This window comes from Panthera onca, chromosome A2 (genome assembly GCF_046562875.1).
Source record: "Panthera onca isolate mPanOnc1 chromosome A2, mPanOnc1 haplotype 2, whole genome shotgun sequence".
Lineage (NCBI taxonomy): Eukaryota > Metazoa > Chordata > Mammalia > Carnivora > Felidae > Panthera > Panthera onca.
In genome coordinates, this window is record NC_138340.1 from 72,113,562 (window position 1) to 72,133,812 (window position 20,251).

Below are 20,251 nucleotides of genomic sequence, written 5' to 3' on the forward strand. Positions count from 1 at the left end.
CGGGGCTTGAACTCATGAACCTTGAGATTGACCTAAGCTGAAGTCAGACACCTAACCCACTGAGCTACCCAGGTGCCCCATCCAATTCCCTGTTTTTTAACTGACCCCAAACGCATTTGGCTTTTTCACTCTTTTCGTTACCTAACCTGCTTCTGACACCAGGAGTGCACAGAATAATGTTGTTGGTTAAGTTGTAAAGAGGACGTTCAGTTTTCTAACAAACACCGTAGCGATCTTCTTCACCTAGCGGTCCAGTCCAGGTGCTATTCTCCAAGAGGCTGCTAACAGGCTTGCCACTATTTGAAACGTCATGTTTGCTGGCTCATCCAGAACTTTGCTGTCTGGATTCCCTCTGCTAGAATGCACGTGCCAGAGGGCTGTGTTTTCACGGCTGCACACTGCCCCCCACAATGTCTGTGCCTTGTCACCTTGACACCACTCAGTGGATATTTCTTGAGTGAATAAATGAAGGAGCTCTTTAGTGAGTACTTAGAATTCTCATCACCACCTTTATTAAAGGAACTGCCTACGTGGTAGATGAATAATTCTGACTTTCAGAATATTACACTCTTTATGAATAGTGTATGTCCATAGGTTGATAGCTATAGAGAGATAGAGGGATGGATACAAAATAAAGGGACAAAAAAAGCAAATGTCTCTCTTTGTGTATGGTTCTTACTTAATATTTCAGAGTGCTATAAAAATACCATAGAAAGCATGTATTGGGATGCCTGGGTGGCTCAGTTGGTTAAGCGTCCGACTCTTGACTTTGGCTCAGGTCATGATCTCACAGTTCATGGGATGGAGCCCCTCATTGAACTCTGCACTGACAGGGGAGAGCCTGCTTGGGATTCTCTGTTTCCCTCTGTCTCTGCCCCTCCCTGACTCATGCTTGCTCATTCTCTCTCTCTGTCTCTCTCTCAAAATAAATAAACATTTGGAAAAAGAAAAGCAGCAAGTATTTATTCACAAAAGCCCCTTGGTATGTTTAAACACGATACTTGATTTTAATGTCTCACTTTTCAAACATCTTGTCCCAATGTCCACCATAAGCCTTTTTCTTATATATATCATGACTAAAATGACCATTCAGAAAAACCCCACGCAACCCCAGAAAGGTTGTGAAATACTCGACTGTCTCTAGAAGTTTTACCTTGTCTATCTCCCTGAAGACTCCCATCTAGGCCTAGATGATTCCCATTTATCAAAGACAACCAGCAACCTCCGCTCTATGTGGTTAAGGCGGATGTTATAAATACCCACTTAAGGGCAGTACCGTAGCAGTACCCCTGCTTCTGCTGCTGCCTTCCCCTCGAGACTGAACTGCTGTCGGAAGAGAGGGCTTTCCAGTGACCTCCTCTCCCCGTTGTCTTCTGGTGAACATAAACAGAATGATGAGGAACCCACTCATTTCCAATCACCTGTTCCAGCGTTCCAGCTTTGACTTTAATGGCCAACACAAAGATGGGTGTGTGTCCTTCGTGGTTTGGGGTCTGGCGTGGCCAGGACCGACGTCTCCCCGGAAGCGGGAGTCAGGTGCCCATCACCGCAGCGCCACCAGTGGGAACAGGCTGTCCGCTGCCAGCACCACGGGCTCCGGCCGGGGACGGGACAGCCTGTGTGTCCCTGTCCAGCGGCAGCTGCCGGAGGAAGCGCGCATCTGGCCGGTCCGCTGTCGCTTCCTGAGGCCGGACAGGAGCAAGCTCGGCCTCCGCAGCGGCTCGGCTCCGAGCTTATGTGTGCTGGTCACAAGTTGGGAGGGGCGACATTGAGGGATAGGTGAACACTGTGCCAGTGACCCCAGGACCCTGAAACCCCAGGGTCCTGATTGCATCTTCTGAAAGTGGCGACAAACTCCTGCCCCCAGTGGCAGCGAAAGCAACGAATACTAACGGAGAAAGATCCTTCTTATTTACTGCCATAGGTGGCCATTGGCTTTATATAGCCCTTCAGTTAATCAGTTAGTCATTCACTCCGCAGAGATTTAGCTCCATATTCAGCTCTGTGCTGGTCACTGTGCTGGGCATGGGGGCTACCAAAATGGGTGAGAGGCATGTCCCCTGCCCTCACAGAACTCATGAAGAGGACAAGCCTCCGATCAGGTACGAAAGAACGAGTGGGGCAGATGAGACCCCGGGACGGGAAGAGCTTGGCTATTGAGGACCGTCAGCAGCCCAGGGCGCCAGATGGCAGTGAACAGGGAGGGTGTCCCAAAGCCTGAGGTTGGAGGCAGGCAGGGGCCAGGTTGGCACAGCCCCGGGCCACTGATCCAGGAGCAGCAGGAAGCCTTCAAAGCTCCCAAGGAGGCTGCACTGTGTCAGGGTCCAGGGAGCTGAGGCTCAGAGAGGCTAGTGGGCTAGATCAGAGGCGCTCAGCTACTTACGGGGCAGAGCCTAGTGTATCCCAACCCTGAACTTCTTTCTGTCCCCGAGGCCTTCCTTCACTTAGAAATCTCCAGTGGGAGGCACAGTTAAAAGGCCTGGGAGGAAGTGCTCTTTGTAACAGGGGAACAGTATTAATACCTGAGGATGTTTCTGAAAAACTGATGTTTTTTTCTACCCACGTCTGCATGGCCGAGCAGTTACATGGAGAGTGCGTCACTGCTATTCATGTTCGTGGAGGTCCTGTCTGTTGTTTGTTTAATGGAAAGTGGCTTTTTAGAGCCTTTTAAAACACTTCTGTCATATAAAGCCGAATGGATTTTTGCCCAAGGCAGTATTCACAGAGCACGTATGCGTCAGTGCAAATGTGGGGGTGATATTTACTTGCTTTGTGGGTGTGCGGGTCTTACTTGTGTGCTCCTTACTTCCGAGGATGCTGGGTTTTCCAGTAAACTTGTCCTGGGAGCTTTTACGGATGGAAGTGGAAGCTTTATTTTTCTGTTTTCAAATAAAAGCACGTGCAGGCATGTGTGTCCTGGGGCCTGTACATACACAAGTTCTAATAGGTGTCAGCCTGTTCTCAGCAAAACTGCAAAGAATTGTTCTTGCTTTGAATGGCAGCTGTGGTGCAGAAAATTCCACAGCTGTAACCAGAACGTGGACAACCCCGTTAGCGCAATAGCCACAGAGTGGCCACAAAGTCCGTTTTGATTAGAATGCCTCCTCCCCCACCCCCCGCCCCCCCACTTTTCTTTCTTCTCTCTTCTTGAAGCCAGTGTGTCCAACTGTGAGGTCCTTTTGTTACCGGGCATTGACTGTTGCCTAACTTGACCTCTGATACCAGTTTCATGAGCCAAAGAGCTTGGAGAAATCGGCTCCGGAAAGGCAAATGTCCCCATTGGATTCTTTACACAGAAATTACAGTATGAAGTTTCTTTTTGTTTGTTTGTTTTAAGTTTATTTATTTATTCTGAGAGTGAGTTGGGGAGGGGCAGGGAGAGAGAATCCCAAGCAGGCTCTCTGCACTGCCAACATGGAGCCTGATGCAGGGCTTGAACTCATTAGCCATGAGATCATGACCTGAGCTGAAACCCAAGAGTCTGACGCTTAACCGACTGAGCCACCCAGGCGCCTCAACGGCATGAAGTTTCTTGATCCCAGTGCCACGGCCTAAAGTAATCCATCATAAAAGTATCACGCGCATTTCCGTTAAGGGCGTTTCAGAAATTCACATCTGAGCAAAATGCAACCACCAGAACAATTGAAAAACACGTTTATAAAAGTTAGCACTGATTTTATACTGAAAACAAGACATTTCCCAAGAATCCAGAGGCACCACATGTGCTTTACCCTTCACGCTGGCTGGAGATGGTGAGGGTTCCAGAAATGAACCTGGGATCTGATTGGCCTCCCTGCTGAAGCAAATTTAAGTGAGATGTGTGGAGCGCTGCTCAGTGCCCCACGGTCTCCTCCTCCTTTCCCCGTCTAGGTTGTACGTTAACACACAGGGACCATAGCCAATTCAGTGCAAGTGGACGTCCCTTGGCAGCTCTCAGAAAATCGCCATCTTACGTCTGGATGGAAGTCATTAAATAATAAAACGGAAACTTTTACCTTTAAGTGTGCAGTGGCTGGGTGATCCAGCCTCTAGCTATCTTTCTTAAAATTTATTTATTTATTTGAGAGAGAGAGAGCACTTGTGTGCCCGCACGAGCGGCGGAGGGGCAGAGAGGGAGGGAGGGAGAGAATCCCAGGAAGGCTGTGCACTGCCAGCACAGAGCCCAACACGGGGCTCAAGCCCACAAACTGTGAGATCATGACTTGAGCCAAAACCAGTAGTTGGACGCTGAACTGAGCCACTCAGGCGCCCCTGGCCCCTTGCCATTGTTCTTATGATTCCTCGGTTTATTTTCCTGGTTTTTATTTAGTGACAGACAGAGCTCTTTCAATATTGTAATCCGCTCTGTTTACCCTCCCAACATATAGGACTGCAGCAGGCCAAATTAGGCGGCTGTGTTGTTCCAAGATTTCACTGCCAGGCACCCCACCCACCCTCTTACCCCTACCGTGCGTAGAATTCCTGCACTGTTTCTAAAACACACGGGCTTATCTTACAGCCATTTAAATTGGGTTTCATCCATCTGACTTGAATAGTAATGACTGTGAAATACATTTACGTATAGTAAGGTTGAATAAATGTTTAAGGAATGATTGTCTGCAATACCAACTCTAGCGTCCCCACTGACGTTATCATTCTAGGAGTTAAATATAAATTTGATTCACAGATTGATCACAAGGTTTCTGTACAAATGTTGACTCACATTACTTCCTTGGTGTGAAAAAAACAATGTTGTGAAAGTGAAAACTGATTATGAATTTCGAAGTTCTCTGTATTGATTGTAATAATATGTAACTTTTCCAATTTTAAAAATGATTTTATGCTTTGGGACTATAAATGAGATCTATAGAAGTACTTAGTTGAAACGTAACCGAGTTGAAGAATGACCTAGTGTGTGTGTTTTAGGACATTTCATTTAACATCTTTTCTTCCTACTTAACACTCCAAATTTTAGCCAGACTGGGGATACTTGCTGAGATTCCCAGACAGGAGACTTCCGGAGGAGTGAGGTGAGACTATGTATTTACTGCAAATTAAGAAATGAGGCCCAGTTTGCAAAATTTAACCACGCTTCGCAAAAGAAGATTGACAAAACTTTACCTCTATTTTTGGTAGAGAATAAATACATCAAAACTCTCTCAAAGATTCAGACTTTGGGACTTTTCGTTTTAAACCTTTGGAAAATAGAAGAGCTTTTTCCCACTCAGTTGACAGTTTGTTGATCATTGTTAGCTTAGCTCAGAGCTGAACATAATGGGGGAACTGACCGCGAGTAGTTTTTGTTTTTTGTATTGTTTTTTAAAAATGCTTATTTATTTGTTTTGAGAGAGAGAGAGAGAGAGAGAGCAAGCGAGTGCTCATGCACATGGGGGACAGGCAGAGAGAGAGAAGGGGAGAGAGAATCCCAAGCAGGCTCCCTGCTGTCAGCGCAGAGCCCGACTCGGGGCTAGATCTCATGATCTCACAAACTGAAATCATGACCTGAACTGAAATCAAGGGTCGGACGCCTAACCAACTGAGCCACCCATGCGCCCAGGTGACCGTGCATGCGTAATTTTATTTACATGTGCTCAGAGTTCTATCCCCGAGTCACCAAACATAGAGGAATGCCCCTTTAAGGTATTGTCTAAAACAAAAAATTTAATAACTGTGTATCTGTCCTAATGGATAGAAATTTTATTTGATGGAAGAGAATACCACGTATATTATAGTCAACGACCTAAAATCCCTCCTTTACTCTTTTTCTGCTCTTGAGAAAAGGGAAGGTCAAATTAGTATTGAAATTAATTTATTCTGACTTTATAACCGTTGTCCTAGGAGAGTGTTGCTCAAAGCGTTTTGCCAGGATCACTAGTTTCTAGAAGATCCTCTGCTGTATCTGGGCTGGGACGCTTGGAATACACATCCCGTAGTCACAGCACCACAGGATCCCGGGCCTGTGGAACCCATGTGCCTCAGACTTCTGTGACTTTAGCACTTCTTTTTCTTCTCCTCCATAAGACTTATTTTGGGATCGTTGTCTCGGCAGGCCTGTGACCTTGTTAGCACATTGCTTGGGAAGATGGGGGCCATCTGATGCTTCTCTCCTAGTCTCATTGACTAAATATAGATAATTAGAGGTCACATTGTTATGAATGTTTGTGTGTTTTAAGTTACCCCACCTTTCATGTAGTCATTGGGAAAAGAAGTGAAAGCTCTAAAAATAGTTTTCTTTAATTATATTTAATATAGCTAAATATTGAGTGATGAGGATCCGGAAGTCCGATTGTAAAATTAATCTTTCTTCAAGTGATCCACAGGAAAGAATAGGGTGCACAGAAATGTAAAAGACTTTGAAGTAATAAAGTTCAGGTAGACCAAGTTTTAAATAGACTGTGTCTTCCTTTAGAGGACACAGAAGATTTATAAAAATTCCCAACAATAGCAATACTTTATATCTCTAGGAAATTATGAAATGAATACATGAACTATTTAGCAAGTTATTTTTTTTTTTAGGGTTTCTAAAGGTAGGATTTATTTTTTGTTCTTTTTTTAATTCTGACCTCCGTGTTCAGCAAAGACTATCCTCAGCCACTGACGTCCTATAGAACAATCAGAACCTAGACACTAATTTCGTTTCTACTGTGTTTTACAGACACGTTGTCAAATTGTAGCTTTCAGAGGAAAACACGCTTTCCTTTGAATGGACTGCTCTGACTGTGATCGGCCCCCAAAGATTCCACGTCTTAATCCCAGGAACGCATGAGCACGTTACCTTATACGGTAGAAGGAATTTTGGAGCTGGGGTTAAGGATGTTGGGACGAGGAGATGAGTTTGGATTATTCAGGTGGCTCTGATGTAATGAAAAGCATCCTTCCAAGAGGAAGGCAGGGGTGTGTCAGAGTTCGAGTTGGAGAAGAGGGTCGGAGTGATATGGGGCCATGAGCAGAGGATGCGGGCAGCTTCTAAAGTGCCTGTGGACTCCAGAAGAACACACGCTGGTTTCGTGAGCCACCAAGATAGTGTGTGTGACTTAAGTGATACTAACTAAGCCACTGAGTTGGCGGTAATTTGCTGCAGCGGCAATTGGAAACTGAGGAAGAGATTTGGTGACTCGCTGACTCACCGTTGAGTGCCCGCTGTGTGCTGGGCAGTGTTCCAGGCACCAAAGGGCCAGCTCTTCGGGACCCTTCAGTCTAGAGAGAGGGAGGGTGTGACTTCGGAGTACGCCGGTGTGACTGGGGAACAGAGATGTCCAACAGGAGAGAGTGATTGGACCAGTCATGCCGAGGGGCTCATTGAGACAGACCATGAGTCTCAGAAGGCCTTGCTGTCTGAGCAGGTGACATGTAAAAGCTGAGACCCAGCCATACTGAGCTCAGGAAGGACACTGCAGTGCCGGTGTGGGGGCACTCTCCTGCTGATCCCTGACCCCCCCTCCCGTGGGAATTCCTCAGCGGTTCTCCCCGTGCATCCTTTCCGTTGTTGCCGACATCCCTATGCAGTGCCCAAACATCACCCCTCTTATGCTCCTTCCTCACCAACTCTGTCTCCCCCGCTACACTTCCTGGAGAGTGAGCAGAGCCTTGGCTCCAGATCCTGGCTGATGCTGTGACAGAGCCAAGAACCACGTCTGTCATGGAGTTCTCCAGAGGCTCTGCGATCTGGAGGAGCAGCCAGCTCCCCGCAGCGCCTCGAGGAGCCAGCGGCGGCCCCGGCTCTGCAGGCTGGGACAAGGCCACCGCGGGTGCCCGCCACCGCCTGCCCTTTGCGTGTGGAGGAGAGAGCGCTCCCGTGGCTGGCTCCTTAGGAATAAGCAGTGAGGTTGAACACGCTCATCCGTTGTGCCTGTTCTCGTGGTATCCCTAAGAGTTGACATGGATTTTGGAGGTTTATTCCTGTCACCTGCAAAAAAGCAGGCCCACAAGGGGATGGGATGTTGGTTCCCCAAATGTGTCAAAAGCTGTCCCCGCCCTTCCTTCTGTCCGCTGAGGTCAAACTGATTGTACCTTGAGGACAGGGCCCGCCCTGCAGCAGGAGGCTGGGCCTTGCTTTCCTGCTCTCCCACGTCTTCTTAAAAGGAAAAATAGACCCATCCTGCGCGGCTATGAACATCTGTACATTGCTCATATATACAACTGAGGGTGTTTCCTGTCCTATGAAATGGTTTCTCTAATGGCCTCGATTCCTAATCAGGTCCTGACTTTTTTGAGCCCCCAGATGTCGTGCCTCTGAGAATTAGAAGTGTAACTGACCGTCCGTGCTCCCTCCCACGCCTGCCTGATCGTGTGGGCTCAGGAAACTCTGGCAAGATGTCTGGAGGCTCCTGCAAAGTCTGTGTCTCACTGTAAATACGTGTGTAGTGGGCTCTTGGTTTTTGCTTTTTTAATGAGCAGAATAAGGTAGTTATACTCCGTAATACCCATTCACCAAAAGGAGAAGGGTGGGGGTGTTAAATCATTGTGTTTTTTGATGAATGGCTTGTACACTGAAAAATAAATTGGACAAACGGGCATAGAGCTCAGTGAACATGAAATCAGCTATTAGAAGAAAGCTTGTGGACAAATTCTGAGGCAGATATGCATCTTTTGATTAATGCCCTATCAATCATCCACACGGCTACCTTAGCTGAGTCTTGCCGTAATCATTCATGGTTGCTTTCGGAAACACGCAGAAACTGTAGCACCGCAGAAACGGAATATTATTACTGATTTCTCCCTAACTTACTGTGAACAATGACTGTTTTCACCATGTTTCTGCTTTCCTTTATTAAAGAGCTACAATACAGAATGAAAGGAGAGTTCCTCCAAGCCTGGCGAAATTCTCATAGGGTATTCTTAATGATATTCAGTCTTAAATGGGCAAGCTATTGTAATGCAAGGTTCTCTGTAGGAATAATAGTAATGTAATCCCATTGAAGCCGCCTTTCATGGATTGTAGTCAAATAGGCAAAATGTGGAGTCACATTAATGAACAGAGTATATCTTCGGAATTATTACTTAAAGTTGTTGAAATGGTTTGCATTTTGTTATTGTAATTATTATATTCTCAGTTAATGCGCTTAACAGCAATAGTAATTAACCCACCAGATTGGAAATTTGCATGAATTCTACCTCTGACATTACAAGAAACCCTGATTCTTTCTGGGTATTATGCAGCAGGATGGGGGAAATACATATATATGGTTTTTTTTCACCGATTATTTTTAAGAAAGAAATGTTCATGAATGCAATTAGAGTTCTTCATGCATTTTTTTAAAACCATTGGAAAATTCCTCAAGAACACTTCCTTCTTTTAAGAGGACTTGATTCCTAAACCGTGCTGGCACAAAGAATGGTTTGGCACTGTCTACTTGTTGAGAAATCTTTAGGTAATAGTGTGGCTTCCTCGGAATTTACTGTAGTAGCTTGTGCGACGCTGTGGCATAATGAAGCGGTGACAGGCATTAGCATGTATAATGGGCTTTCATAGACATTTAATGCCATTTAGCTGGGAGAGGGGGCTGTGCTCTCCCATTGGAATATTCCTCCACCGAAGCCCATTGATCACCGATTTCAGCCAGGAGAGGTTAATCCATCAGCTTCTGTAACCAGACGGCACTGATGGAAATTCTTTAGGTGGCATTCTGGATGAACCAAGCTTTCCATCTTTACAAACAAATGAGTGATATGACAAGCATGGTGTTCAAAACACATTTAACCAATTGATTTTCCTTCCTCTTGTAATAAGATCTGGAGACATATGAAAGCACGCAGCGTGAGCCGAGATTAAAGGAATTGCCCCATGCGCAGGAACATACAGCACTGAGAGCCAATAAAAGTACTATAAAGCATGTCGTCACCCATTCTCATTTTTATATGAAGTTTGTTATTGCAATAAATAGCCGTTATTGAGCAGACGCCTTTTGTTTCCGTTTTGCTGAAGCTTCTTTCAGGTGTGTGTGTGTGTGTGTGTGTGTGTGTGTGCACGCACGCGCGTGTCCTGTATGGGTGCACGCACGCGCATGTCCTGCCTCAGTCCCCGTGTTTCTCTTGGAAGCTTCCAAGGTGTTCATCAATAACTGTTTTTAGCTTCTAATTTAAACAGACAGACCTCATGTAATTTGGGATGTAACAGTAGGCATAAAGATGCGCCCATAGCGTGCTTGCGGTAACCTCAGCGTTCTGCGTAGATGATGGTCTTCTCTTTATTTCCCCCGCGCAGCCCTGCCCTGAGCTTCACCTACCCTTCTGCACCTGTGTCTCTCCATATGCATCAGCAAATCTTAAGCCGACAACAGAGTTTAGGCTCGGCCTTTGGACACAGCCCTCCACTCATCCACCCTGCCCCAACTTTTCCAACGCAGAGACCTATTCCTGGGATCCCTACGGTTCTGAACCCCGTCCAGGTCAGCTCTGGCCCTTCCGAGTCCTCACAGGTAAGAGAGACAGCTCGATGAGCTGATCCGTCTTATAATCCTAGAGGAGAGCCACGTCACCTCGTGAGCTCCGAGCATGGTCATGGCTTCCTTACTGTAACCTGTCTTCCGAACCCAGGGCCGCAGGCTTCAGGTTTGACGAATGCGCCCTGTATGTGTTCCTCACCAAACAGTAGCTTCTTCTACCAGAGTCATCTCATCTTTGGTGGAAAAGCGGGCTGCCTGATGAGGCTTCCCTCTGACCTGGTGCTGTCTCTAACCCTGCCCAGTAGACTACATTGCATGAAGGGTTTGCTCTCATTCGGTTACTGTCCCCTGGCGCCTAGAATCATGGGATACTTCACGGGCAGCATAGAACCATGCTGTGCCCTCTGTTCTGTGTCCTCTTATCGCCTCACTAATACTGCCCCGAGAAGAATCTGCATCCTTGAATTAGAGAACTTTGCAGATGGTTTCTTTTGGTTCCCTACCCAACTCACCACTTTGTTCTTCTCAACATGCTGTGGGAGCTCATTAAAGCCCAGGCCCCCCTGCTCTATTCTCTTAGCTTTTAAAAGCCACAGGGAGTTTTTAGTCCTGAGTGTAAACAAGGAGCTGCCTCGTGGATGTATTTTCTCGCTTCAAACACACTTTCTGAGCTCTGCGATCGTGGGATGGGAGCATTATCAGTGTTATTGTTCTAATGCCAAATAAGTCTGCTTGTCTAGAGTTGCATGTTTTAGCGATGGTCCCACTCATTGATGAAAACCTAATTTTTGTCTCTGTCCCTGCAAATGCGACCGGCAGAACAAGCCCACGAGTGAGTCCGCGGTGAGTAGCACCGGTGACCTGATGCACAACAAACGGTCCAAGATCAAACCCGACGAAGACCTGCCCAGCCCAGGGCCACGGGGTCAGCAGGTGAGGCACCGCAGCTCCCCCGGCCAGCTCGTTGCTCCCCTTGGGCTGGCGTCTCTCACAGCATTTCCTCATTCACTGTGGCCTTGGCCTTGACCTTGGCCATACCCATGCATTTGACAAAAGGCCAGTTGTGGAATGACTCCATTTGTTTTTCTCGCTCAGAAGCAAACACAAAGAAAATGCAAGAAGCTGTGTGGGCTATAACCTGAAGTGTGTGGTGTCAGTGGTTGGATTAATTTGTTACTGACCGCCGATAGCTTTGGTCCTTAGCCCTGGTCTGAGGCCTGAAATAATGAACTCCTGGCCCTAAGTCTGAGCTGGGCAGAGTTAGTGATATTCCCTACACCCATCATGTTCTTCTTTGTTCTTATTTAGCCTTCTCCACTTGCCAGGAGAGCTTGGAGAACAGGAGGGCATGGATCAAGGCACAGCTAACCTACCTGAAGGCCGATAAGATTCTGGTCCTTTCTCCAAAGTCCTGAAAGGACAAGTTTAGAAATTCCAATCTGGTCTCTGCTTTTAGGCATTTAGATCCTCTGAGCTTCAGTTGTAAAATATGTTTATTGTGCCTAGAGGCATAATAATACCATCTCCTAGGGTCCCTGTGCCCAACACAAGAAGGAGGTCAGTGAATTTTAATTCCTGGAAATAGGGGCTGGACAGGAGTCTGGACATCCACAGAATCTGGATTCTACATCCAAGGCTGCTTCAGCCCCAAGCTCAGACCACCTCCACCCAAATTTCCTTTTGCATGAGCATTTTGAGGATGGAATAAATGGGTGTAGTAGGTTCTGAGATCCACCTTTCCTCTGGAATTCTGCTGGCCAACAACCTTGGCGGTTACACCGAAGTGCCTGTTTATGGTTTTTGTCACCCTGTCCCAGATTAGATCCCGAGTCTATGCACCTAATACTCTCCCAGCATTCTGGAAATTGTATTTTCACTGCCGTGAAGCTGCCTTGAAGAGGAGAAAAGACCATGCCGCCAACCTTTAGATGCTGTGGTTCTTGGGCAGCGAGCCACATCTTTGGAGATCAGAAGTTGAACCAGGAAGACACGATCCCTATAAAACCCACAAAGTGCCGGTCACAGCCTCCAATGGCAGGGAAAACAGAATCAGAATTACTAGCAAACCACGTCCCTGATTCCAAAGTAGGAGAATAAACAAATTCATACACTGGAAAGAATCTGACCAAAAGAGACCAGTCTTTTGAGTAAAGACAACATGAACTAGTTTAATTGCTTCTCTTAGGGGATTACATTTTAATTTCTTTTTCCTCTTGTATTCAGGGGCAAGGTTTGGCCTCCACTTCTTATCATCATCATAGCTTAGACTGCTGTTTTTTTTTTTAAATGTTTATTTTTGAGAAAGAGAGCATGAGCAGGGAAGGGACAGAGACACACACACACACACACACACACACACACACACACACGCAGAATCCAAAGCAGGCTCCAAGCTCTGAGCTGTCCGCACAGAGCCCGACGCCGGGGCTCAAACCCATGAGCCATGAGATCATTACCTGAGCCAAAGTTGGACACTTAACCAACTGAGCCACCCAGGCGCCCCTGGACTGTTGTTTTTAATCCCAAATTAACAATCTCTGAAGATACATTCCACAAATCAGAAAACATGCACACAGATGACTCCATATGTTTGACTTCTTCGAGTCACAAAATCCAGCTAATAGACCCGGGCTGTATTTTATTTTCACTGAAAAATTGCGTCAGGAGGCAGACCAACCGAAATCACGTGGTTGGGGTTTTTTTTTTTTTTTGGTCTTTTTTTTTTTTTTTTTCCCTTTCTCTTGCCGTCTTTCCATTGTGTCTGAATCCTTTCCCTCTCTCCTCCCTGCCCCCCCAGGAACAGCCAGAAGGGACAACCCTAGTGAAGGAGGAAGGGGACAAAGACGAAAGCAAACAGGAGCCTGAAGTCATCTATGAAACAAACTGCCACTGGGAAGGTTGCACGCGGGAGTTCGACACCCAGGAGCAGCTGGTGCACGTAAGTGGGGGGCCGCGGGGACTGGGCTTTACAGCTCTGCGACCTTGTCGGTGGGGTCAGCGTCCCTGACCCTGCGCCGAGTCAAGTTTCTTAGCTAGCAGCGTTGCAAACTGGAGAGGGCTTTATGACTTTTCTGAGAATAAAGAAAACTCTGAGCCATGGTGCTTGACCTGTTCAGTCAGCTAAAGCTTAGTGTAAAATTCAATAAAGTCTTCAATAGAGAGTGTAATGACTCTGATCCTGTAAGCCAGAAAACACTATTTTGAGTTAGCGTCTTTGATGGTTATTGAGTAATAGTAAGCTGGACATGAATTATTATTAACCTTTTAACCAAGTTTGATTCTCCTCTCTAAGACCCGGCAACAGCAGAAAAAATTTTAGAGGTGGGGGATTCCTTTTTTCCGTTCTGCCTTCTTCTTCCAAACTCTCACCATCTGAGGAGCCTCCCACTATTTTATGAGGCAATTAGTACTCTGTGTGAGATAGGTAGATGCTTGGAGAAGCCATTAGCACCATTTCTTGACTTCCGGCCAAGCCTTGCAGGGCGGAGAGTCTCATGGAAAGAGTGATGTGTATTTTAAAATGTGTCCTGTGGCGTGTGCTTTTGAGACCAGCAACATGGTCACATTGAGATCCACGCTCTGTCTTATTCTTCCAGGTTCAGGAGTCTTTGCTGCCCGCCCCCCCCCCCGCCCCCCGCCCGAGTATTGTTTCCGATAATGCAGTGCCCTCCCCACTCCCACATACCTGAGTGGGCATATTTCCTTTACCAGTGCTTCATCTTATTTGGGACTTTTCTTCCACACCAGAGGAACCTCCCTAGCAGATGGGACCAGGAGCAACTGAGACGGAAGGGCCTTCCGATGATAGAGGATAAAAAGCTGTAGGCTTACACACACTCCTGTGCAGAAGCACAGGGGTCCCATCGAGGCATTAAGGATGGTCTTTTCATCAGCTTCATCAGAGTGTGGCCTTTTCATCAGCTTTTAATGTGACAGAAGATCTGACAGAACAGCTTTCGTGGGGACTCTTTGTCCACCCAGCACACGCGCACACATCACACACACTACCCCCAGTCTCTTTTCTTTTATAGTAACTTTTAATTGTAGATGATCCATACTTCTTGAGAGCCCTTGTCCATTTAAGCACTAAAATTATACATCTCCTGACACAGCCCACGTTTTTCACGGGCCTCGTGAGCTCCCCCAGTGTGTCTTCTGCAACTTGGCTCATCCTCTGTAATATATTCTGCATGCCGCCATCACATTATAGTCTTAGGTTTGCCAGGTTTTGAGATCCGTTATGTACAGGATGTTTTGGGAAGTTAACATGATGACATCAGCAGGGTTCCCCCCCCCAAACGTTTCTTTTGTAATCATGCCCCCTTGTAATTGTGCAGGAAGAATTAGAGATTTCTCAGCGCAGCAAGAACCTAGAAAATCAAATGTTTTTAATTAAGGTGTATTTCCAGATTTTTCCATGAACCTAATTCGACTCTCTCTCTTTAATTTGATGCAAGTGTTATTTCTAAGCCAAGCCTTACTTAATGGCCCTTTTTGCTTGCTGACTTTTAATGGGAACCACAGACATTGTAATACTAAAGGGGGAGAAAAAAAGTTTGGAATTTTTCTTTTCGGGTAGGCAAATTTTCCCGAAGAGGAAGGATGTCAGGAATACCCTTTGTGATACAACGAGTGGACAGGCATCCACAAGGGGGAAATTGTTTGCATGCAAACCGCCATCAGGAACGAGATTCTGTCTGGGCTGCTTGCTTTTGACAACGTCCCCATCTCTTGGTGCCTTCTCTGCAGATAGGTCATTGTAGTTTCCAAGGGGGGCTGTAATTATGGTTCAGCTGTTATCAAATGCGGGGATGGAATGGGAGCTTCCTCTGAGCCTACATTTAAAAGGAATTGTGCTCCTCATGAGGCACCAGGTTGGAGGTCGCATTTTGGGGGAATTTTGGTAATAACTCCACCTTTTCGCTGTCTGTTTCATGTGAAAGCTTTTACAAGACCGTGACTCTTGTAGGTGTTTGTACTTAATCTCAGGGGCGAAAGGTTTTGGGTAGTGATGATGTTTTCATAGAGAGATCTGAGTAGTTTGAAGGAATGTCTGCTTAAACTGTCGCCTTGAATGACCACTGTGTTGTCTGTTGTATCGTAAAAATTATAAACAAATCCATGTACAGTGGAAATTTTTTATTCCAAATCAGGTAGGAGTTACTCATGTCAGGATTAGGGGAAAATCCAATATATTACTTTTGATGTTATTTTAGTCTGAGATAAATTATGCAAATTAAGTGGATTAAAATTATGACTTGCGGTGACATACATAAAAATACCAGTTTATATCACGTATTTTCCACCTTTTTACTTGTTATCTGAAGTGTGGAAAGTCCAAATTCGTGCGTTTAAGTTGATTTCACTTTGCAGGATGCACGAGCACCTTCCCACTCACGGCTGTCTCGTTAGCACCAGCAATGGCCTGCTGTAGCATGGACACTTTATTTTTTTGTTGATTGAAGGAAAAGCTACTTCACGTCCACCTCATTATTTTGGTGGCAGGTGGGAAAAATGCCAGTTGTGAAACCCACTTTCTTAAAGACGGAGGGCAGTATTAACTGTTTCCATTCCCACAGCTTTCCTCGGAGAGAGGACATTTTGGGAATTAGTTGCATTTTCATGCTATGTACAACCAAGAGGCAAGGTGTTAAACCATTCTGATGCTCTGCCTTTTTTATAGCCATGACCCATTCTTTTTCCCCCTCTTACAGTTAATAGAAAGATTCATGATTCTTCATGGCTGTCTATCTAGTGTCTGACAGTCCCGACTGCCTGCTAAAGCAAGTCACTATCTATAATTGATATCCTTCCGTGGAATAGGGTGCTGGCTGCGATTGAAGGGCTTTGCTGAAAGCTCTTAAATCCTGACAAGTTCTCCCCTTGTTCTGGTCCAGTCGCTGAGCTGCACGGTTGGAATTCCAGAGTCATTTGAACTTGGTGCAAAAGGGAGACATGTGTTTCCCATTAGCAAATCACAAAGTTGAAGAGGAGAATTAGGGACCCAGCTGGCTTTGCCCGCCAGGTAGTCTCATTTCCAGGGTAATGCACTCCGTGTTCTCTTGAAAAGATGACCTCGTCCCATTACTGTCCCAGCAGATGGGCTAAATATTGCCTTTCCCTTCTCCTCTCCTTTATTTCAAGCGCCTGTCCTCCTCCATGGGTGTGTTTCTTCTAGGTTTGCTGTGGGGTCTTTATCACCAGGACGTTTAATTAATTTCTCTTCCCAGCCAGATAATTATAATTGGGCTTAGTTACTCTCAAACTAGTATTAAATTTGTCATAAATTTATTTCTGTGCCCAGAAGCTAAGAAGATAGATGTGTACTTTTGTGAACCACGTTTTTGTTATACTTTGTCCCTTCCTTGGTGTCAGTTAAAATAGAACGAACGAGAGTGTAGGAAGGAGGTACGGTACAAAAATTAATTCAAAGCGCCTTTGATTAAGATGGAATTTATTATTGATTTGTCAAGATGCAAGTGCTTTCTCTTCCCTCGACATCTGAAAGCACGTATTCTAATGACTCAAAATAAGTCAAAAAGTCCACATTTTCCCTTCAACTCCAAATTAATTAGACTCTCTTTTTGCTGTTGTGTATTGTATGTTACAAAAGACATGAATCTTTATTTTATTTTTTTTTTTACTTTTTTAAAGCTTATTTTTATTTATTTTGAGAGAACGGGGGTGGGGTGGGAAGAGAACAAGTGGGGGAGGGGCAGAGAGAGAGGGAGACAGAATCCTAAGCAGGCTCCACACTGTCAGTACAGAGCCCAGCGCGGGGCTCGAACTCATGGAACTATGAGATCATAACCTGGGCCGAAATCAAGAGTCAGACTTAACCAACTGAGCCACCCAGGTGTCCCTGAATCTTAATTTTAAATGTATCTCTGACAGTTGTAGAATATTGGTTCTTGAAGTGTTTCTGGTTTTGTTGTATTTTTTTTTTTTAAGTTTGTTTATTTTTGAGAGAGAAAGAGAGACTAAGGGGAGGGGCAGGGAGAGGGAGACAGAGAACCCGAAGCGGGTGCAGAGCCCAATGTGGGGCTCAAACCCATGAACCATGAGATCATGACCCGAGCCAAGGTGAAGTTGTAATTTTTGTTGGAATGTAAAAAATTCCAATTCTGTCTTTTCTCCTGGCTTCTCTCATGGGTGAGCGAGGCTTCCAAACCTTCCTGAGACCCACTTCCCTCTTGCGTTAATTCTGTCCTAGAAGGTAGAACCCATCTTCTGCTCTAGGAGGGTTGAGGCGTCTGAAACGCATACAGCGTGAGCACCCGTCAGTCAGTCCCAGGTTCTCCGAAACCCGCACACTTTGTTTCTGAATGACATTGGACGTCCCCTCAGTGTTTGCGGAGGATGCGCACCTCCTTTGGGTCGCCACCGCTCAGTGGCCGCGTGTGCTTGCAAACATCACTGCTGGGAGCCTGGGAGCCGAATAAAAGTAGTTTAATCACCGTCCCCAATGGCCACCTGTTTGCTCTAGCACTGTCCTTCCTTACATTCTGTTTCAGTGAAGTAACCCCCTTTCTGGCTGAGAAATAACACATACAGTGTTCTTTCCTAAGGTCTGTAAATAGGCACGTTATTTTTTAACAGTTTTTTTTTTCACATTCACAGAGTAGTTTGCTTTATTTATTTTTTTTTTAAATATGAAATTTGTTGTCAAATTGGTTTCCAGACCACACCCAGTGCTCATCCCAACAGGTGCCCTCCTCAATACCTATCACCCACCCTTCCCTCACTCTCACCCCCCATCAACCCTCAGATTGTTCTCAGTTTTCAAGAGTCTCTTATGGTTTGGCTCCCTCCCTCTCTAACTTTTTTTTTTTCCTTCCCCTCCCCCATGGTCTTCTGTTAAGTTTCTCAGGATCCACATAAGAGTGAAAACATATGGTGTCTGTCTTTCTCTGTATGACTTATTTCACTTAGCATCACACTCTCCAGTTCCATCCACGTTGCTACAAAAGGCCAGATTTCATTCTTTCTCATTGCCAAGTAGTATTCCATTGTGTATATAAACCACAATTTCTTTATCCATTCATCAGTTGATGGACATTTAAGGCTCTTTCCATAATTTGGCTATAGTTGAAAGTGCTGCTATAAACATTGGGGTATAGGTGCCCCTATGCATCAGCACTCCTGTATCCCTTGGGTAAATTCCTAGCAGTGCTATTGCTGGGTCATAGGGTAGATCTATTTTTAATTTTTTGAGGAACCTCCACACCGTTTTCCAGAGCGGCTGCACCAGTTTGCATTCCCACCGACAGTGCAAGAGGGTTCCCGTTTCTCCACATCCTCGCCAGCATCTGTAGTCTCCTGATTTGTTCATTTTAGCCACTCTGACTGGCGTGAGGTGATATCTGAGTGTGGTTTTGATTTGTATTTCCCTGATGAGGAGTTATGTTGAGCATCTTTTCATGTGCCTGTTGGCCATCTGGATGTCTTCTTTAGAGAAGTGTCTATTCACGTCTTCTGCCCATTTCTTCACTGGATTATTTGTTTTTCGGGTGTGGAGTTTGGTGAGCTCTTTATAGAGTTTGGATACTAGCCTTTGTTTATTCCCCACCCATCCCTAGCAGAATGAGCCCGCAGAGAGGGCCTCAGGCAATTCCACGAGGAGGGTGTTTTCTCCTGCCAGTGGGGCCCAAGGGCAGAGAACGTGAGTTGTGTCTATATTAATCCCAGCCTCAACTGGGTGGCATTTAAGTCCCTGTGCTCCATTTGTATCTTTTAAGCATGGTGTCAGAAATTCACCTTTTTGTAGAGTGATTAACCACCTACTTGGATTTTAAATGCTTTCCTATGCTGCAAATTTTGATCTCTAAAGTATGCTGTAGTTCCCTTTATCAGAAGAATACAGTTATAATCACCTTTGCTGCCATTTGAAAACAAATTCTGTACATAGGCAGCATGAAAATGAAGGGCTTTCTTTTTAATATCCTAGAGATTTAGATGTAAAGAAGGCACATCTAATCTGTGAAGAATTGGTGCATCCGTAGAAATGCGGGGAACTGAGGATGTGTTGAAGACATTATTTTCATATTAATACCATGATCCTAAATTTGCATTTTAAATATTTTCCATCTAATTTTGATCCCTTTGCTAAAGTTGCATTGTGTATCTTTACCTAAGAGAAAAGTGTAAGATGTGATCGCGGTCTCAGATACGAGGCAGAAATTAGTCTTGTGTGCACATAAAACGTAAAACGAATGAGTGGAGATTTTGATCTCATTTTCCCTACATGGAGTTGCTAGTTAATTTAGTTACTCTAATTATTTGGAAATATTGCGTGTAAAATGCAGACTAAGAACCACAAACTTCAAAGCTATCCTCTGACAATTGCGCCTCAAGGGTCACATTCTTTTTAAAGTTACTGACTGGGCTGCACCTGCAGAAATCATTCCCATAGAGACACTCAGGAGATTAGCCTGAGTGGGGGGCACGAAGGGCTGTGTGGTCCACCAGGGAAGGCCTCCCAGGGCCAGCGACATTCTGAGTGGCAGCCCCATCTCTGCCCTGACCCTGGGGATGACCTCCCTGGAACCACATGACCCTTCAGAACGTTATTTTCTCACTTATCACACCGTGAAACAGCCATGGAAATAAATGCAGTCCCCAGCATCCAAGGCCAAGCAGAGATCACATGCAGTAGGCCTAATGAGAAACAGACAGAGGTGGAAAAGAGTGCCTCCCCTCTCTTTGTTTTATGTATTTGTTTTTTCAGGGTTGAGTGGGGGAGGGGAGGGGAGGGGAGCCATGCTGTTGGGTCTGTGGCTTCTGGGAGTCCGCTCCAAGGCTTATTTTATATTCCTTGTTGCTGAACGTGCACTTGACTGAGGGCAGGAACCATTCTTCCCAGTGTAGTTCTGACAGATGGGACTTGG

At 45.6% G+C, this 20,251-nt stretch overlaps 1 protein-coding gene across 4 annotated transcripts in view; it reads left to right on the forward strand.

The window, feature by feature from the left end:
- Positions 1-20,251, forward strand: part of GLI3 (GLI family zinc finger 3) — a 283,446-nt gene that overhangs the window by 199,568 nt on the left and 63,627 nt on the right. For all 4 annotated transcript variants that reach the window (XM_060632184.3, XM_060632185.3, XM_060632186.3 and 1 more), the window contains 3 exons: positions 10,184-10,397; positions 11,184-11,297; positions 13,162-13,302. In XM_060632184.3, the coding sequence (XP_060488167.3) occupies positions 10,184-10,397; positions 11,184-11,297; positions 13,162-13,302 (469 nt within the window). The remainder of the gene's footprint in view (positions 1-10,183; positions 10,398-11,183; positions 11,298-13,161; positions 13,303-20,251) is intronic.